The sequence below is a fragment of the Phodopus roborovskii genome, unplaced genomic scaffold (assembly GCF_943737965.1).
Source record: "Phodopus roborovskii unplaced genomic scaffold, PHOROB, whole genome shotgun sequence".
NCBI lineage: Eukaryota > Metazoa > Chordata > Mammalia > Rodentia > Cricetidae > Phodopus > Phodopus roborovskii.
In genome coordinates, this window is record NW_026126407.1 from 9,164,888 (window position 1) to 9,178,458 (window position 13,571).

General features: G+C 38.9%; 2 protein-coding genes across 4 annotated transcripts in view; both read right to left on the bottom strand.

Annotated features, from left to right (window-relative positions):
- The window catches only part of Ankfy1 (ankyrin repeat and FYVE domain containing 1), a 56,761-nt gene extending 56,338 nt beyond the window's left edge, over nt 1–423 (bottom strand). Inside the window, exon 1 of the mRNA XM_051180066.1 lies at nt 388–423. Within this exon, the coding sequence (XP_051036023.1) occupies nt 388–397 (10 nt within the window). The 5' untranslated portion in view covers nt 398–423. The remainder of the gene's footprint in view (nt 1–387) is intronic.
- Nucleotides 424–5,689: 5,266 nt separating this feature from the next.
- The window catches only part of Ube2g1 (ubiquitin conjugating enzyme E2 G1), a 63,229-nt gene continuing 55,347 nt past the window's right edge, over nt 5,690–13,571 (bottom strand). For 2 of the 3 annotated variants that reach the window (XM_051180070.1, XM_051180068.1), the window contains one exon: nt 5,690–6,781. In XM_051180070.1, the coding sequence (XP_051036027.1) occupies nt 6,770–6,781 (12 nt within the window). In that variant the 3' untranslated portion in view covers nt 5,690–6,769. Of the gene's footprint in view, nt 6,782–8,668; nt 8,762–13,571 lie in introns of all 3 variants that reach the window. The other variant, XR_007834250.1, reaches the window with a different exon arrangement.

A 13,571-nucleotide genomic window follows, 5' to 3' on the forward strand; every position in this document is an offset into this window, starting at 1 on the left:
GATGGGCACTTCCCTCGCCGTTCCAGCATCGCTGGCACTACAAGGAGTCTCCTGTACAGCTTTTTCGAGCCTCGCGGCTGCGCTTGCTCCCAATATCAGATCCCCCCCCCCCACACACACACACACCACCACCACCACCACCACTAGCGTTCTCAGCCCACCCAGGTCCCGCCAGGGCCAGACTGCGAGAGGGGCGTTGCCATAGGAACGGCGCAGAGGAACTCCCCCAAGCCCTGGAAGCCTCGAGATGCTAGCCAGGAAGGTTCGCGAGACACGCGGTGCCCCGTGCGACCACACCCGACGAACCCCTCTCGGGGCTTCTGTGCCCGGCCAACAGTGTTCCCACACCTCCATGCCTTCCCGCGCCACTCCGCAAAAAAAACCTACCTTCCGCCATCTCGGCCCGGCCCTGACTACAGCCTCGCGAGAAGTGTCTGCGGAACGAAGTCAACAAGTCTCGCGAGACTTAGGTGAAGGCGTGGCAAAGGGAGGAGCCTAAGCAGACAAGGGGTGAATGAAAGGTGTGGTAGAAGCTACACACTGCAGGACCCGAAACTCCCACCCCACTGCCGCCCCAGACATTTTGAGGAATTTGTTAAGCACAGACTGATCTCTCTTATATTCCAGGCAGTCGTCAGGGCCCAGCGAACGTGGACCACTCTGATGCATGGTTACTTTATAAGCATGTGAGATGCTGTCAGAAAACTCGAATTATAACATTTGTCCTAAGCATTTGGAATTTTAAGACCAAAACCAGACTACGATTCAGGTCGTGAAACATGGCACGCACAATGGCTACTGAAGTAGGGGTCGCAGAAACTGCAAGGCTCTATAAGTATTTAAAAAAAAAAACTAGGAGCTAAAAATGCCCAGGACAGGGCCATGAGTTAGAAATGTGAAGCAAGGATAATTGGATGTTGTAAGATTAAACACAGGAAGTTTGTAAGCCAGGAGCTAAAACCTTTGGTGAATATGATTTGTTAATAGCAAAATAGTGGTGTAATACACCCAATAACACTAGCCTTTTCAGAGGACATTTATTTCATTTTACTTGTTTGTTGGCAGTGGGGTGGGGTGAGGAATTAAGACAGTCTCTTTACATAACTTTGGTTGTCCTGGAACTCGCTATGTAGACCAGGCTGGCCTTGAACTGACAGGCATCTGCCTCCAGTGCTGGGATTAAAGATGAGTTTAAAGTCTTTTTCTTGGCTTGCTTAACTAGCAAGTGTAATTAGCACACTCGAGGGTGGCCTTCGGTTCAACAAAAAATTCAGGAGAATAAATAATGCATCAACAGTTGAGGTGGTTGAGGTAGAGGACAGCAGGGTTTTAGGAAGATCTGCCACAATTAAATCATTCCTGGGGTGAGTGGTGAAATGAAGTAATGAAGGAATTTCAAGTTTAGATTATAGGAACATTGGGCAAAGGGTTAAAATTTTGAAAAGGGAGCACCCTTAGCTGACAAACACCTAGAAAATGTGAGAGGGGAGGGCACTGAACTAGGAACAATTATGTGCTATAAACATGTTTCCGGTTACAGCGACTACAGGAGTGAAGAAAACATGGCAATGTTTAGAGTAGTGGCACTAGGTGAGCAGCATGTGGGTAAAGAACACAGTATTTGTCAGTTTCAACAGAAGTGCCAGAGCTCAAAGCTTCTACTCTGCTGAGGATAGTTCATACGTGTACCAAATGTTGAGCTTTTGAGACTTTCAGATGGCTTGGGTGAGGCAGCCTCAGACATAAACAGACTCCTCTAAATGGAGTCCCCTTAAAAAGAAAGGAAAAAAAAAAAAAAAAAAAAAGGAAAAAGAAACCTCAAGATCTTAACACCAAAATGACTGAAGTTGCAAATTGTTGTCATAGCTGACATTTGCTTTGCAGCATGTTTTCTCTGTCTTACTTTGCAAGCCTGGTAAGTTACCTGGGCCGGCTTTCACTTTTTTTTTTTTTTTTAATTAATTTTGTTTAACAAAAGGTCTCATGTAGCCCAGGCTGGCCTAGAGCTCCTGATCTTTCTGTCTTCACTTCCCACATGCTACAATAAGATCACATCAGGCTCAAATTAGTTTCTTCTCAAGACACTATTACCTTGGATTATCATTTTAAAGTTTGACCAGATCCTTTATGATGTACAAGTAACTGCTGTCAAGGAGGATCTTGATTAATAATCATGGTTTCTAGTGTGTTAGGAATGAGTTATTATGAGCATTCAAGCGCTGTATTTCTTTTGGGGTTTGTGTGAAGGCATACTATTGGTTTGTGGAGGGCAGAACTCAAGGTACCTATTACTCTTAGCTCTTCACATTATTTTTTGAGAGGGCCTTTGTATCCCTGGTTGCTCTGGAACTCTTGCTGTAGACTAGGCTAGCCTCAAATGGAGGCCTTTGCCTCCAAAATACTGGGATTAAAGGTATATCCCAACACACCCAGCTCACATTTTGATAGTCATTCACTGAAAAAAATCACATATTTGGCCAGACTGACAGACTGAACAGAAACCTCCTGACTCCGCCTCTCAGGCACCAGAATTTTAGGCAAGGACTGCCGTGCTAGAGATCTGAACTCTGGTCCTCATGCTTGCATGATAAACACTTTACCAAACTGAGCCATCTCCCTGCTAGTAAATTAAACCAAGGGCTTTGGACATTAGGCAAGTCCTTTGACACTGGATAACACCCTCAGTCCTACAATTATTTCTAATGGATATTGCTGCAGAAGAGTCATTTTTCTTGTCTAAGACTTTCTGTATGACATGCCTAGCTGTCAAAAGCTGTTTGATTCACATGTCATATCACAGAAACACTGAAAAAAGTATAATCCTATCTTAGCAGCTAGACTGCACCCCTGAAATCAAACACCTGAAAATACGATAGCCAGAAAGTAATTTTCTCTGCAAACTAAATTGTTTTGAGTTCTGCAGGCTTCCAAAAAATGAAGTTTAAATTGGATAAGGTGGTTACTCCTATATCTTCTTTTTTCCTTTCCAAAGAAAATTCCTTGGAAGCCTAGTACCTAGCACATAGAACATACTAGTCAATAACAAGTTCACTTACATTTGAAACAACCTGCAAACAGAACTACTTTCCTATGTACCTAGTGATATTTAAGTATAAAATTGAGTTCACAGGCAACATCTACTCCCTTCTACAGCAATTTCATTCCAAATATATTTATCAGGGTTAGAATTATTTCCTTGTTTATAATACAGCTCTAAGATATCTGGCTCCATATTCAGTTTGTTAAGAGGCCAGTCACCAGGAACTTATAGATGAGCATCATCATCAATACATCAAGTCAGTTATCAGTTCTAACACTAAATGCATATAAACTGAGGCCTCAAGACAAAAGCTAGATACTGTTATCTTTAACAGAGTGTTTAATCTTGTCTCTTTTGCCACTCACTAAGTCATACCCAGTAGGGATGGCAATCTGCTTGGAGGGTAGATGGTCTCATCCAGTTCACATTTGAATCTAGGTTAGCTGATCTCCAAGGCAGAGTCAGTTTAGTTTAAACAAGACAGGTCAATAATGTTCTACCAAATGTTCACTTCAAGTTTTCAAGTCACCATGAAGAAAAACTGATGAAATGACTTTTGGCCATGTATTTGAAATTTAAAGAGCATTTTACCACACTGGAAGTCAAGTTAACTCCTACTGTCAAATTTCTTCTTTAAATAAATCTTGTGAAATCCATCAAAGTATCTGTGTGTATCATTTGGTATCATGTTGTTTATATAGAAATATCCCAAAGTTTGCTTGAAACCTGAACCTAAAACCAAAATAGTTCATAATACAGCCTCTAAGTCATCATTTATTGATTTATAGAGCACCCATCACATGATTAAGGTGCTTTACAATACAGTAAACGTCACAACAAAACTCACATAGTTAAATACAGTCAACAAATTACAGAACTAAAAAAAAAAAAAAAAATTTTTAAAAAACTGGAATGAAGCAACATTATGTCAAACTTCAAAAATGTTGAGAAGTGGCAGTACAAAAAAAGGTAATTCCACCAATTAGAGACCAGACAAAGATACACAGGTACCAAGACCCAAAGTGGGCAAGTTTGTAGAGTGAATGAGCATATAAATAAAATTTCACAACTAGGAACAAAGGCCATTAAATGATTGATACTATGACTCCCAGGTGATCACAGAACTAATAGAAAAACCAAACGTTTGAGCATTACCTTCTAATGACAAAGAAATCACTACGTGGATTTTAAACTCATAAGGCCATAAAGCCACCAATAACCTTGCATTATACACACAGACTGGAATTTGCAAGCCTCTATGAGAACTTGGAATAAATTAACAGCTAACAGTTCTATAATCTAAAGGACTTTGTAGGTGTAGCTGATGGCTGGCATAGGTGGCAGGGGTTTGGCATGGGTAGCGAAGAGACGTTTTCTAAAACAGAATTGCCTCACACTAATGATGATGCATTAGTGGGGGTTTTAAATCAAATGTAGAGGCATTTAAATCCACATTGTCAGATGAACACTAGGAAAGGCACAGATGACATCTCTCATAGGAAAGTAAGCCCTAACATTTAGGCTTCTGTTTCATGTGTAGAACATGGTTGGGGCACCAAGGGGAAAGAGCTTCAGGAAAAAGGCATTCACTCTTAGCTCTCCAGTAGTCCTTGATCTAGCACAAAGAACCACAGTTATCCCAAAGTAAATACATTACCACTGCATATATAAGTTCAGAAATAGCTGTCCCTGAGTTACTAGGTCATTTACTACTTGCTGAGCAATCAAACCCTGGATTTTAATTCAACAGATGGCTAGAATCACAGCAATAGGAGACCAAAAATTCCGTATCTGTCAAAGCAACCATTGAAAGGACAATTTCTGAATGGAAAGTAAAGAGGATTGCATTCCCAGGCCCTTGTAGGACAGTAGCATTGTAGGATAACTTCCGGTCTGGGGGAAGAGGGGTGTCTAAAAGTTCTTACAGAGAATTGAACTTCTAATGAAATCAAATCACAGTGTTCACAGTTGCTACACATTTATAGGTTTTGATAATGTTTATGAGACTTTACAATGCTCCCAAGAAAACTGTGATTATAAAAAATGGTACTGTATCATAACTACATCCTCATCCATTTTTCCCCTCTACTTAAAAAAGTACCTAAGAGTTTGAAAGGTCTGGCTTTGACAGGAAACCTTTCATTCCCTCTTCTGCCAAAAGATTTATCCAATCCCATGAGCTAAAGCCCTACCTATTGTCATAATCAAACACCATCAAGTAAAAGGTACTGTCTTATGCTCTAGCTCTTATATGCCAAACACTATTTCCCATTCTCAGCTAAAACCAGACAGGACTTTAGGCCTGTCTCTAACACTGAATGTACTACTTTTACCCATCACAAGTTGTTTTAGAAAATTGTCTAGGAAACATACTCATGCTCAAACAAAATTCAAATCTAAATGCACTATGTCAGTGACAAAATCTGTATGTCAGTTAGAAAAGGACTTACCCCTGTAATGCTTTTAGATTCAGATAAAGAATCTAGGCAGAACCTAATACTTATACTGCCATGGCCATGAGATTTTCAAGTATTAAGTTTGTTTGCATAAGGAATCAACCTGAGATTTTTCTAAACTGCACTTCTCTGGTATTCAGTACTATAACCTTCATTTAATACAATAAAAGCCAACAACTAGACAATTATTGGAAAAAAAATTATATTTTGGAAGAACTCACTACATAAGGTGACAAAATTCCAAAATCAAATTACATGAAAATATACATCGCAATTTCTTTGTACAATAGGTGAGGAAAATCTGCACTAAAGAAGAAACAAAGAAATATGAAGGACTAAGAGAGGGGTAAGGGGACAAATAGCATTTTTAATAGCAATCCCAGATGTAGAAAGCCTGTAGCTGTGCATGCTTTATTCATCCAACCTTAATATTAGGCAACTTATGGGCAAAAATAAAATCAAATCTGGATTTTTGTATTGTTTGGAATAAAATTCTCTAAGTTGAACTTAGAACAGGCTTCACTTTTTTTTTTTTTTTTTTTCCTTTTTAAGTTCCCAGAAGATAATGACTAAGATCAAGAGCTCTCAACGGCCAGAAAATGTTATTGCTACATCCAATCCAAGAGATGGGTGAATCTCAGTACAAAAGGACAAAGCACCTAGTGATGACCCCACCTCTGAAGTCATCATGGAAAATCAAGTAATTTATTAGTATTTCAGTATTTTAACTAAGTGATTTGAGAACTTTCTGGCAGACAGAAGAGATAAAAGGAAAGGGTAGTGTGTCAAAACAAATACAAAAGATTAGTAAATATAATGAAGACTCAATGGTTTAAAGGAAATTATATGGAAACTTTTAATCCTTATTGGTTTTCACCTGACATGCTTTAAAGAATCTTTTTGAACTGATAAGAAACAATGAATGGGAAAAGAAAACCTGCTAAAGTCTTTTAGAATTTACACGATTCTTATTCTACTACAAGAAAGCATTATTTGGTACAAGGTGTGTTTGTGGATGTACATGAACAGTATATATATTATCCGGATCATGTTGTGCTATGTACAGGTCTTTACAATTCTTCCTGAAGGTTAAAACAGTTCATTAGAATTCAAAATGCGTAATCATCTGTAAGTTGGCACTTGTTAGGCTCTTGTCAGCATTAATGACTGGCATGTTTTATTGCAGCCCAGTTCCAGCCAGAGTTTGCCAACTTGTTACAACAGAAGTCCAGCAATAGGTGGGTAGAGTGCAGGAAAAACAGTGCCATATTTCTCAATTGGAGACCTACAACAAAAACAAACAGCATTATGTAACACATTTATAAACTACATAATTGAATAGAACTATTACTTATAATTTCATCTGAAGTTCACTTATGTGCTTGTTTATCATATAGTAACTACTAACCACACATAGCTATATACTTTTCCATTTAAATTATGAAACTTAAATAAATAAATAAATGGTTAGGAAGGTGCTACCCATCTCTAATCCTTGCACCCAGGAAGTTGAGACCACCCCCCCAAAACCGTGAATTTGAAGCTAGCCAGGGCTACCACAGCAAGACCTTGTCTTTAAAAGCAGAAATCTTCATAGGCTGGAGTAGTGGCTCAGCAGTTAAGAACATTTGTTACTCTTCCAGAGAACCAGAGCTAGACTCCCAGCACTTGCATAGTAGCTCACAACCATTTGTTCCAGAGGATCTGACACCTTCTAACACACTTATAAACATGCAGGAAAATACCCATATACAGTTAAAATATCTGAAGAAATTTTTAAAAATAAATCTTCAATTTCAGTTCCTTGGACATGCTAGCCTCATGTGGCTAATGGCAATTACACTCAGCAATGTAGATATTAATTAATCAGCTACATATTACATCAGTACTTCAGATTTTTCAATACTCCAAATGTTTTTCAAACTACATCACATCCAGAAATCCCAAGTATATTATTTAAAAGTAATTTGGGGTTAGAGAGATGATTCAGCAGTAAACAGTGCACCTTGCTCTTAGAGAGGACCTGAGTTAGGCTCCCAGCACCCAAGTAGAGTGACTTGTTATTCCAGGTCCACAGGATGTAAATAAATCTTGGGCCTTTGTGGATACCTGCACTTGTGTATACATACACATACATGCACACGCACACACACAAAATTTATAAGTAATAAAAGTAAAATTATTTGGAAATTTAGAAATATTTATGTGTATGTACAAAAACAATTAAAAGGTCTGAAGGATTGGCTCAAATGTTGCAAGCACTGAGTATACTTTCAGATGTACCCAGGTTCAATTCCCAGCACCTACATGGCAACTCACAGCTGTAACTCCAGCTCCAGGAGACCTAATACCATCATCACCCAGACATACATGCAGGCAAAACACCAATGCACATATAATTACTAAAAATTAAAAAGCAAAAAGAAGAAACACAATTTAAGGTAACTATACTTTTCATCATGCTTAATTTTAGCCAACTTTTTGCATTCAAACCCATTTTCCCATGGAACCTCCCACAAATGATACCTCAAATCCAACAGACTGTAAGTCAAACACATGTAGGGGCTAGAGAAATGATTCAGCAGTTAAGAGCACTGACTACTCTCCCAGAGGACCTGGTTCAGTTCCCAGCACCCACAGGGAGACTACTAACAACTGTAACTCCAGTTCCAGGGGTAACTGGTGTCCTCTTCTGGCCTCCATAGGCATTACACAAATATGGTGCATAGACATATGTTCAGCCCGAACAATTAAATACACAAAATAAAAACAAATGGAAAGGAAAAAATTTAAGGAGCACACTTTAAAAAACAACAACAACAAAAAAAAATCTACCATCTTATTAAATACTTATGATGTGCCAGGTAGTGTTAAGTGTTTTGCAAACAACCCCCTTGCAGAGAAATGTGAGATATGATCACAAGCTAACAATGATACTTTCTAGTCAGAAAAACACAAGGTTCAAGTTTTTAAAATCCTGTTTATGAATGGCTACTTGCAGAGCCTTTATTCTATTAATGTGTGCTTTGAGTGTGGGACAGGGACAGAACACAAAGAGAGCTCCCATTACCACTTAATTTTTAGACCATGTGTCTTAGCTGATTTTATATCGCCATGATAAGACACCATGACCAAGTCAACTAATAGATGAAAGAGTTTATTTGTGGCTTACAGTTTCAGAGGGTGAGTCCATGACCATCATTGCAGGGAGCATGGCAGCAGGCAGGCAGGCATGGCGCTGAGGCAGTAGCTGAGAGCTTACATCCTGATCCATAAGTAGGAGGTAGAGAAAGAGAGCTAACTGGGGATGCTTGGGCTTTTGAAACCTCAAAACCCTCCCCCAGTGACACACCTCCTCCAACAATGTCAAAATTCCTAATCATTCCCAAACAGTTCCACCAGTGCAGACAAAGCATTCAATCCTCTTGGGTGGGAGGGGTCATTCTCATTTAACAGCCACAACAAACATTCCCAGAAACCCACATCTAATGCCAAGCACAATTTTGCAAGCAGAAGATCTCCAGGAATTCAAGTAATAAAATTTAAATAGAAGAGCCAACTCACACAAGACATGAAGTTGAGTCAATCTTATAAAGCCAAGAGTAAAATTTATCACACAATCACCCCAGAATTCAACCACATCAAAGCTCTACTGAGTCAGATGTTAGCAGCCCAGCCCACATCTTTAATCCCAGCACTTGGGAGGCAGAGGCAAGCAAGTTCCAGGACAGCCAGGGTTACACAGAGAAACCCCAAGGGGAGGGAGTGGGGGGGGGCGGCAAAAGTTCTACTAGAGAAGAATGGTGTGAAACAAATCTGTAATGTGTTACATGCGCCTGATTTACAATTTAAGAGCTCACAGGAATGAGTCTAAAACATACAACTACTGCTAAAATTCTTTGCAATAGAGTTGTAATAACCAGTTATCCACCCGACCCCTACAAAGAATGAAGATACACCAGACAGGACTATAGTACCTTCCTCAAGGTTACAGTTCATATTTGTAATGGATATATGAATGTGCAAATATATCTCTTAATAGAAAATATAAAGATATATACTAAAATTCATAGGGCAATGTTACACGAGTGTAGTTTTAGGGTAATGTCACTGAATATTTCTCCAAAATTAACATTTGGCTAACAACATCTCCCAGGTCTGAAAAAGAAATAGGTACAGAGGGGGCTATTATACAATTATTTCCCTATGATATAAACAATGAGAAATTTTAGGACCAGGAAATAGATGTTTGGAAACTGTTTCCAAAAAAAAGATTTTAAAAATCAACACCTACAATCTGGCAACTTGACCTTTAGTATTACAGACACAGCCATCAAGAGCATTATGTTGTTCAGTGAATTAGGATAACCTAGTCAAATCCCTTTCAGTCAAATTATGTGCAAAGAAAAGTTTCACTCCTAAAGTCTTTAATTTTTTCTAGAAAAGATAAATGTGAAAATTTAATTATCTGTATTATTTCAAGTAATGGTGTTGACAAGAAAGCCATGTAACCATGTCCTACTTATAACTTCCAGTGTCACTGTCCATACTTTCATTCCTCAGTCATTCTCGAGCTCCCACCCCCCCACCATTTTTAAAACACACTAATTATAGTGTGTGTTTACATAGAGAGATGTGTGCATGCGAAGGTCAGGAAAGTAGGACCTTAAGAAATAGCATCTCTCCTTAAACCATGTTGGTTATGGGAATTGAACTCTGGTAGTCAGGCTTAACAGCAAGCTCCTTATTCCCTCATGGTATCATCTTCTCCACTTTTTTTTTTTTTTGGGGGGGGGGATGCAGGATATATTGCTGAACCTAGAACTGATCAACTTCACTAAATAGGCTAGCCAATGACCTCCACCATGATCCGCTTTTTTCCATCTCCACAACACTGCAATTACAGGTGAATGAGTGTTGCCATACTTGGATGCTAGAGATGAGAACTCAGGTCTTTGCTTGCACATAGCAAGCACTTTATCTCCCAGTTCCTATTCTTGTTTCTTAATCTACAAATCTGGAGATATTAATCTTCAAGGGATAATACAGGTAGTTATAGCATGTTGGGTAGAGTTTTCACTTTTCTTCTTTATTTTATTAGAACTTGGGTGATCAGACAGGCTATAGTTCAGGACTTTTTTTTTTAAGTTTAAATTATACTTTATATATTCTGTGTGTCCTGGTATACAGGTGAAAGTCAAAGGACAACTTGTTGGAGTCAGTTCTCTCCTTCTACCATGTGGGTCCTGGAGACAGAACTCAGATCATCAGGCTTTGGACAGGCTATTTTATCACTGAACCAACTCATAGGCCCAGTCAGGACTCTTTTGATCTTAAACAAATATAAAACTGAACCTTTAAATGATCTAAATATGAAGCTGATCAAATATCCTTAGGATAACTACTTGACAATAAATTCTCAAATAGGAAATAAGACTACTATGACTGCTTGGGAGGGACAGAGGCAGACAGACACAGGTACAAACACCAGATATTTGTAAGAAATTGCTCTCAGGGTTCACAAACCAAATTTCCAAATAAATAAATAAGCTTTTCTTTTTTTTCTTTTTTTTTGGGGGGGGGGGGTGGGATAGGGGTGGGGTGGAGTGGGGTAGAGACAGGGTTTCTCTGTGTATCCCTGGCTGTCTTGGGGTTCCTTTTATAGAACAGGTTGGCCTCAAACTCACAGAGATTACCTGCATCACCCGGCACTTATCTTTTTTCCTTAATGATTTCTTTTTACTTATATGTCTATATGTATACACAGCTGACACTGGAGACCAGAGGTGTCAGATACCATAGAGTTGGAGTCCCAAGCAGTTATGAGCTGCCTGATATAGGTACTGAGAATAGAACTCACATTCTCTGTAGAGCAGTATGTGTTCTTGCTGTATGTGAGTCTCACAAACTTTTCTAGCTGCAGATCATGGGGCTTAAATTTGCTCACGTGGGGTTTACAAAAAAGTGCTCTCAAACATCAAAGTGAATCAGGTGTGGGGGTACATACTTTTGATCCTACAACTTGGGAGATAGAGGCAGACAAAGTTCTGTGAGTTTCAGACCAGCCTGTGCTCTGTAGAGTCTCTGCCTTTAAAAAACAAACAAACAAAGAAAAAAAAAAAAAAAAAAAAAAAAACTCAAAGTTAAGGTGAGCCAGTTTAGGAATCAAAAAATGTTGAGGTATTATAGGGGCTTGCTGAATCAAAGGTGCACCTCACATTTCAAAGGCCCTTCAGAAAACTGTAATCCATCATGTGCAAACAACCACCAAGAAGTGGGGGATATCATGGATGACATGAAGGCAGTTCCCAGAGAAGAATTTAGTTATGTTTTGTCTGTAGGCTACATTTCTACCAGCTTGGGGTATACTGTTTTCTATGGACAGGAGGCACTGACATCTACCATACTTAGTTCTGAATCCACTCTTATTATCTTCCTGCTCTCTCTGATGAACCACCTGTCATATTATGAGCTGATTTCTGGTGACACCATGTGACAAGAATCAAAGAAAGAGATTAGAGAGACAGCTCAGCAGTTAAGATCCCTTTGTAGACTTCCAAAGGATCCCTGTTCAATTGCCCACACAGTAATTCACACTGTTTGGAAACTATGGTCCCAGGAGATCTGGAAACCCTGTTCTTGCCTCCTTGGGCACTGAAGGAAAAATACACATAAGTATAATTTCTTGATTAAAAATTAAATTCAAAATATGTGCTTAAAAAAGAGCAAAAGGAAGACTCCAGCCAACACCCAAAGACAAATATATCCTGCACACAGTACTTAAGTGAGCACTAACATAGATCGCTCCATTTGGGCTGTAAGGTATCTGGATTGCACAGTTCAGCCAACATTAGGACTTAACTAAGCCTACATGGAGGGATTGAGTGTCCCTAAGAAAAGATAACAAACGTTGCTTGAGATCACTAAATCTGGAGCATTTACAAAGCAATAAAGAATACAGTCCCTTTACTCTTGATTCAAAACAAAAGAAATCATCATTTCTAGTGGCATACAAATTGGCACAGATTTTTACTTCTCTTTCATCTCCCTTCTTAGGATCCCAATTTCAATCAAAAGATAAAGACAGGGCAGAGACACTAACAAAAAGTGAAATAGCCTAACAATGGTGGCTCATGCCTTTAGTCCCAACACTCAGGAGGCAGAGGCAGGTGAATCTCTGTGAGTTCAAGGCAGCCTGGTCTACAAAGTTAGTCCCAGGACAGCCAGGGCTGTTACACAGAGAAATCCAGTCTCCCCCCCCTCAAAAAAAAAAAAAAAAGTGAAATAGAGTCTAGGTTAAGTAACAGAAATATTTCAAAAAGCAGTAAGAAATAATAATGATAAATTAATTAATTAATTAATTAACATTATGTTCAGCAATAAGAACACAGTACCTTACAAGTGTGATAACTTCTAACTCCAAAACTTCTTAAAGATTTATGATGGAAATGTATGGCTCAAGTGTTAGAATATACATGACAATATACATGAGCCAGCTGTGTTGGCTTGTGTATTTAATCCCAGCACTCAAGTGGCAGAAGAGGGAGGATCTGAGTCCAATGCTAAACTGATCAACAGTAAAATCTATACCAGCCAGGATTACAAAGCAAGATCCTGTCTCAAAAAACAAACAAAACAAATTCACATATACATACAAACAAACAAACGAAAATAATATAGTATCTCGAAACTGGTGGTAGGTACAGGTACATACATCAATTATGATTTGCTGAGTATTAAAAAGGCCAGCCCAAAAACTGCAATTCAATCCCTGGGATCCATGTGGTATTAAAGAACAAGTTCCCATTAAGTTGTCCTCTGATCTCTACCTTTGTGCCATGGCATATATGCCTGCCCAAGTGTTAAGAATTTGCATATACAGGCACACAAATATGTGGGAAATATTTTAATGTCTCTCATTACCTTTTTTCTGTTTTTCATTCAGAAAAATAAAACAGAAAATTAACTATGTTGCCCACACGGTCCAGAAACACAAAATACGTCAGCCTTAGTATCTCAATGGTGGGGGTTGCAGGCATATATCACCATACCTAGCAGACATTTGATAGTCTTAA